At 47.5% G+C, this 7,427-nt stretch overlaps 1 protein-coding gene across 2 annotated transcripts in view; it reads left to right on the top strand.

Moving 5' to 3' along the window:
• The first annotated feature begins 788 nt into the window (after positions 1-788).
• Positions 789-7,427, top strand: part of BDNF (brain derived neurotrophic factor) — a 62,412-nt gene continuing 55,773 nt past the window's right edge. The window contains exon 1 of one of the 2 annotated variants that reach the window (XM_005216334.5): positions 789-1,370. In XM_005216334.5, coding sequence (XP_005216391.1) covers positions 1,368-1,370 — 3 coding nt within the window. In that variant the 5' untranslated portion in view covers positions 789-1,367. Of the gene's footprint in view, positions 1,371-2,179; positions 2,439-7,427 lie in introns of those variants that run through there. The other variant, XM_059874987.1, reaches the window with a different exon arrangement.

Genomic DNA, 7,427 nt, shown 5'->3' with positions numbered 1-7,427 from the left:
GTGCTAACCGCGGGGCTTCCTGGGAGAGGCCCCTCTCGCGGAGCTCAATCCCATCTCCGGCTTCTCAAGCGCCGCTCCGCTTCCCCGTCGCTCTCACCCGGGCACCCTGATGGCCCGGGAGCCCCCGGATGATGCGGAAGCGACTCCGGGTAAGAAGCACCGAGCGGACGCGGAGCGTCAAACCGCTGCGGAGGCACCCCTCCCTGCCTTTGCCCGCGGCTCCACACTTCGCGGTGCGCCATGCCGACCTAGCTGCGCACCCGCGCTGTTAACTCACATTGGAGAAGCCATAACCATTAGAGCAAACGCAGTCAGAACTTCATTCAACTCGGCCGCTCGAGAGCTCGATTTACACAGGTTCCTGTGGGCAACTAGTGGCTCGCTCGGGTGCCTCTCGCCTAGTCATCAGTCCCTAAGAGGGAAAGGGAAAGTTGCCGGGCTCATGCGCGCTTCCACGCATGTGGTTGTTCCCAAGGACAAGTCACTCACCCACACCCCCTCCCCGCTTATCCCCCATCCCCCCACCTCCGACTTGATCGTCACTCACGACCTCATCAGCTGGGGACCCTTAGTCATTGGGGGAAGGGGGAGGGGTACGAACTTTTCTAAGAAGTTTCCTTTTTACCAAAGGAGTCACAGTAAGTTGGTCACGTAAACAACACGGATAGTCGTCGTCGTTGCCGCCTCCCCCGCTTTCGCCCCCCTCCCCCTGCGTTTTTCTGGTATTATTATTAAAGCGGTAGCCTTCTGGCGCTGATAAGCAACAAGTTCCCCAGCGGTCTTCCCGCCCTAGCCTGTCTAGGCGAAGGTTTTCTTACCTGGCGACAGGAAAATCTCCCGAGCCGAGCTCAGCTATGCCAGAGCCCCAGGTGTGACCTGAGCAGTGGGCAAGGGAGCGGTGTGCAGGCTGGGTTATTTACATGAGGGTACCCTGAAACTCCCCACTTTCCCCGGGAACTTTCTGTGCCAGGACCCAGTGACCGGCGGTTGGAAGGCAGCCCTGGGAACCACCGCTATATAGCAGGGCACTTGGGCAGTCATTGGTAACCTCGCTCATTCATTAGAATCACGTAAGAACTCAAAAGGAAACGTGTCTCTCGGAGTGAGGGCGTTTGCGTAAATCTATAGGTTTTTCAACATCGATGCGAGTTGCTTTGTCTTCTGTAGTCGCCAAGGTGGTTGAGAGTTTAAGCTTGCGGATATTGCAAAGGGTTATTAGATTCATAAGTCACACCAAGTGGTGGGCGATCCACTGAGCAAAGCCGAACTTCTCACATGATGACTTCAAACAAGACACATTACCTTCCAGCATCTGTTGGGGAGACGGGATTTTAAGACACTTGAGTCTCCAGGACAGCAAAGGCACAATGGTGAGTAGCAATAAACCCTGCATTATAATTGAAAAATCTTGACATGTTGCTTAACAACGGGCATATCACAGCTCTTCCTAGCACTTCACACGCCAAAGAACAGCAGCTACTCAGGCCAGGAGAATCGGGTTTTTACATAGTGCAACTTTAATTGGAATCATTTGAGATTTAACACAGCAATGTGGAACTGCGTGGAACAAACTTGGAGTTGGAGGGAGGGTGTGTGTGTTATATTGGCTGTTCAAGGCTGATGCTTCTCTCCCAGCCTTCTTGCATTCCATTCTTTGCTTCTATGTGTGTGATATATGAGCATATTCTATGATTTATATGTGGGCATGTAATTGACATTCGCAAGAAGATTAATTTCCATCTAAAACAATAATGCTATTAGAGTTTGGGGTCAGGGGGTGGAGTGGGGGTAAGGATAGGATAAAGACTGGGAGTTTGGGTGCAGATGGGGGTGGGGTTGGTGGGAGAGAAATAAGTCAGAAGGGCATATTGCCGGTAATGAAATGGGTAAGCCTCTCATAGGAGAAAAGGGTCTCATCAACATGTGATCAACTATTAACAGGATGGCTTTGGCAAAGCCATCCGCACGTGACAAAACGTAAGGAAGTGGAAGAAACCGTCTAGAGCAATATCAAATATCACTTAATTACAGATTTTTTAGTCTTTTCCTCCCGCCGCGCCGGGTGTGTAATCCTGGAGATACGAGCCCATTCAGCACCTTGGACAGAGCCGACGGATTTGTCTTAGGTGGTGGTACCTCAGGTAGCTGTCTCGGCCCCGCAGTAAGCCAGCCCTGTGTCGCCCTTAAGAAGCGTCTTTTCGGAGGTTCGGCTCACACTGAGATCGGGGCTGGAGAGAGAGTCAGATTTTGGAGCGCAGCGTTTGGAAAGCGAGCCCCAGTTTGGTCCCCTCATTGAGCTCGCTGAAGTTGGCTTCCTAGCGGTGTAGGCTGGAATAGACTCTTGGCAAGCTCCGGGTTGGTATACTGGGTTAACTTTGGGAAATGCAAGTGTTTATCTCCAGGATCTAGCCACCGGGGTGGTGTAAGCCGCAAAGAAGGTAAGCACCGGGGCGGGGACCCCCTGCAACCCCAATTTTTGAGCTATTTTGATACTCGATCTTCCCGAGAGGACGCGCGGTGGAGGGGAGGAAGTAGAAGGAGAGTATGAGAGGGGGGTTGTTTCTTGGTATTTGCCCAGTTTGAATTGCCCTAGGTGAGAGCCTTAGGGTAAAGCGAGAAGGGGGGTGGGGAAGCTCAGTTTTCCTGCGGATATAATGAGTTTAGTTAACTTGGACCTGCAAATGTCTGATTCAAATGTAAGATTTCTCTTTTTCTCCCCTTCATCTCCTTCTTTTCCGTTCTCTGCTGGTGTGTGTGTGTGTGTATGTGTGTGAATGTGTGTGTGTGTGTGTACAGTAGGTTCATTACTAATTATGAAGCTTTTACTCAACATTCGATTTCCTAAATTTTGACTTTGTACCATTTAGAATTAGGCGGTGGAGGTGGTGTGCGGTGAGGAAAGGGGCGGTGGAGGTTGGGAGAGGGTAGGAGGTAACGCTAAATCTCCAACACAAAATGCATCAAGGTAATTTCAGCTCTTCTAGGCAGAAGGATTCATTCTCTCTGTATCCCTCCCTCCCTCTCTCTCCCCCTCCCTCCTTCCCGCCCCCCCTTCCACCCCGCCCCCTCCTCCTGCCTCCGTCCCTTCCTTTTTCTCTCTTTCCCTCCGTCGCCCTCGCGCCTGGCTGGATGTTTCTGTTTTTGTTCCCCCCCCCACCCTTGCCTTCTTTCCTCCCTCCCGACGAGTTTCGGGTGCTGGCTTAGAGGGCTCCCGCTTTCTCAAGGGAAGGGGAGCCTCCGAGACCGCGCTCCGCTCCCCGCCGGACTGGATGCCTCTCTGAGCCCAGGTCCGAGTCAGTCGGGGTAACTAAGGAAAAGGGGGCCTCTACTTGGGAGGAGAGGTCCTTTACGGGCCGAAGAGCCAGGGAGCGGGCCGGGGAATGGGGTCTGGGCGGCTGGAGGAGGTGGAGGAGAACACGAGTAGCTCCGCGCGGCGGCTGGACCCAGCTACCAATCAGCTGGGTGCACAGACCGCCCAGCACCGCGAGGTTGCACCCGGAGGCGCGTGTGGAGGGCGGCCCGCTGGCCGCCGCCCGGGTGGGCCAGGGGGCGGGGGTGATCAAAGCTGCTCAGAGCCTCCCAGTCTTCCGTTCCACCTCCCCTCCTCGGTCCCAGGGGGACAGAGAGCGGCCGGAGCGCGCGACAGCGTTGTCTTGCCTCCCCTTTGGGAGTCCAGGGACTTGCGCGCCCCTGCGCAGGGGCCACCATCCTCTCCACACTCCTACAACCCTCAACCAACCCACTTCCCGGCCCCTTTGTTCCGGCCTACGAGCCAAGCCGGGTGGTAATTTTCACCCCAGGGCTTGTGCGTTCTGGACTCCTCCTTCCTGGATCAGCCCTCTTTAATTAAGAGACAAGGCTTGAGGTGGGGGTGGGGGAACGTAGGGGAAAACCTATTTCCGAAACTCACTGGACTGTTTTAGAGAACGAAAAAAAAGAATTCCAACTCTGCTCAGGTGAAAAGAATGGATTCATAGGCAACGCGAGGATATTGTGGCGATTTAGAAGGAAAAAAAATAAAAATAAAAACCAGGCACTAGGATCAGATGACGGTGATAGGCTGCTACGCACACAAAGGGAGCGTTGGGCAGGGTTTACGGAGCAAGCCTGCAGCGAATGGGGCACAGATTGTTCCGAGATCCAGTCATTTTCTCAGTCAGATCTACGCGTAGGGAGGGGAGGGGAGGGGCTGGGAGGGGAACGGGGCGGGAGGGGCTGGGCTTGGGGGCGGGGGGATTTCTGATCAGTCTGATGCAATTCCAAGCGTGCTGCAAAGGAACTCCAAGGAGTCCGCATCACCGTCGCCGCCCACCCTTCCCAGATGGTGCTGTTTTAAATACGGATCTGCAGGGCTGAACGCAGAACTGGGAGATTTATTGCAAAATCCCGAGAAGGGGGGGAAACGGGGAACCGAGGGGCAGAATTTAAAGGTGCAACACTTGCTTTTCCCCAAATCTAGCGGCAACCGGTCGGCATTTTTTTTTTTTTTTTCCTCGTCTGCCTGTCTCTGGATTCTAATTCACCAAGGAAGAGGTGTAAATATTGTGACATTTTGAGGCGGTTTGATGGATGAGAAAAAAATCATCTGTCACTCTAAATTGCAGAGTTCCCTGTCTCCTCGAAATGCTTTGCTAGCGAATACTCGCTGCTGCCTAATACAGTTGCTAGGGCTTCAAATGAATGCACCGTTAAGGGAATATTATCCTTTTAGTCGACTTGCCAATTTATCTGACAGTCAAATGGAGAAAATTGTAGATTTCGAGTCTTCGGGAGACAAGGAGGGAAAATGCTTACTTAATTCTTGTAACCTCGGGATCTTTAATAACTTAAACCTCAAAAGTGTCACGTCATCCTCTCTCACACGCGCTCACATGCTTATCCTTGACTTGTAGGTGAAATGGTTTCGCCTGCTGTTGTGAAAATGAGTGTCACTTTAAGTATAGTGCACCTGATCGTCACTGTTTATGTGTATTTACATAGAGCTCTTCAGTACGAACGCAAGAAATTTCAACTGTCCTGTTTGAAACTAAAGAAAACATTAGAAGGTGTTAAAGAGAAGAGGGGAAGAAAGAGGAAGGGGGTATTTTGACCTTAAAAAAAAACGAAGAGTAAACTAGCCTACTTTTGTGCCCCCTGGTCTTGCATGTTAAAATTTCTGTGTGAGAGACTTCAGCTTGGTCTAGCTCCCCCAATGGAATATATCAGTATTGATTCAGATGAAAATATATTCGTTTTGCCTGTAGCTTTTTCAGTGTCATTGATAGTAAGACCTACAACACAGCAATTTTTGGAGGATAGAAGAGAATGTCTGAAAGAGCTTTGCAAACTGGGAAGAAGACACTCCATAAGGGGGAGGTATCACTATGCCATTCTCTGCCTACAGCATTTCCATCTCAACCAGAGTGCTAGTTATTTTTAAATATCATCTAATGTGTATGGTAAGGCAGTAAATGGGATTTGAAAAGCAAGTTCTTGTTGGCTTACAAAATATTGTTTGTAAAATTGCCTATCTGTAAATTGGAAAGAATACCTTTAAAAGATCTAAAATCAACATTCATATGCTGCTTCGTTCATTCACCAGACTCTTTCCCTATCGAATCTGTAATATGTATTCTTAATAAGAGGAGAAGCTAGTGAATTTAGTTTCTTTCCTTTTCCTGGCCTGTCCTCTAGGGGAAGCTTAGTAAGAAACAACATTCCAGTATCAGGCAATGTGAGAGGCAAAGGCCTGGATGACCACAAAATAGATAATAAGCCACAAAAACCAACAAATAGAAATGAGGAAAAAATCATCACTGTGGCATGACTTACAAAGGATTTTCATTTCTAATTCTGTGATTTAGGGACAAGGCTCCAACTTGCTCAAATGACATTCATTTAATCAAACTGCTTACAATATGTCAGTTAAAATGATGTCTAACTGAACATAGTTTTTATTAAATATACTTCTATCAAAAGCCAGGAAAGCTAATTCTTTTCTTTAATTAGGAAAAGCTAATCTAACCATCTAACTGATTCTAGTGAATATGAACTGATATAATCTGATTTTAAGATTCTGCTTAAAACTAAATTTGTTCTAAAAAGCACTGACTTGCCAGAAAAATATCTATTTTTGTAGCTTTCTTTTCACTCTATGGATAATTTAATGAGTTGCCTATTTTAATTTTACAACTGCTACCTCAGAAGTATCTCAAATTATCTTTCTTTGGCTGGTGTCTTTCTCTGCTGATCTGCTACTGCTGTGTATGTGTGTGAGTGTGCACTTGTGTGTATGGGTGTGTTTGTGTGTTTCTAGAGAATTTAACAATCGGTGAGTCTCTTAAATTTACATGCCTTGATCCATGTAAAGGATACTTCGTGGCATTTAATAAATAACAATAAACATTAACATTTAGTGAGAGCTTACTGATATTGAGTCCTATGGAAATGGGGAGAGAGGCTGTTACTTTTAAGGGGAGAAAGATTAAATTCCTAAATAATAAAAAGAAAATTTCTCTCCTTTTTGGCCAAAGAGTGGCCATATTTCAAAAATATTAAATCTTCTTTTACTTTGGATGTTAAAGCTACTGCTTGAACAAGTGTGTCTTGAGAGAAACATGTAGTCCCTAAAGACTAATACCCCAAAACACCAGGGTGCAAAAATGAAAATGTCAAATCTTTATCCCTGCCTCCATTGTCAGTTGGCAATTTTTGGAGTGTTCATTCTGAGTTTTCTAAAGTTCAGATTGACGTTTCCCCTTTTTTTCTAACATTCTAAAGGAGTCCTATAAAGAATTCAGGATAATGCAGACTTTATGTGTATTTCTACTAATAATACTTTATACGCACATAGTGGTTTGAAAGTTCTCACAGGTTTCCTAATCTGATCTCAGCCAGGAGGGAAGGGTAGGAATTATTAGTCACCTTTCACAAATGAGGAACCTCAGGTTCAGGGTTTCCCAAGAGCACATTGCCAGTAAGAGGGAAAGACTGACTCAGAGTCTTTCTTCAGATTTCAAGGACCACACTTCAGCTCTCCAGCCCATCCTGCCTCAAACCCCACTCTGGCATCTGAGGGGCTTGTAGGCATTATTTTCTCCTGTTTTGATTTCTTTGATTTAAAAGGGGGAAAAAGTTACCTACAAATCATTCCCACAATTCTATAGGCCAATGAAAAGTTTTTGCCAGTCTATGACCTTTTCTTTCTAAGCCATTCTTTCACTCTCCCATAATTGGAGGCTCAAAGAAGGCAAGGATATTTCTAGGGTTGATATACTGTCTAAGGAACAGGCACTAATTCCCCCCAAAACAACACAGAGAATAAAAACAGCTGAAGACAAAACAGGACTCTTGTGAGTTGTAGAATCTGGGGCCTGGGAAGGTTCTCAGGGGTCGTTTCCGATGTGTGGATTCATGCTGGCGTATTTTCTTCGTGTTGTTTAGTTGTC

The sequence above is a fragment of the Bos taurus genome, chromosome 15 (assembly GCF_002263795.3).
Source record: "Bos taurus isolate L1 Dominette 01449 registration number 42190680 breed Hereford chromosome 15, ARS-UCD2.0, whole genome shotgun sequence".
Classification (NCBI taxonomy): Eukaryota; Metazoa; Chordata; class Mammalia; order Artiodactyla; family Bovidae; genus Bos; species Bos taurus.
This window is presented reverse-complemented; position numbering and strand designations above follow the sequence as displayed.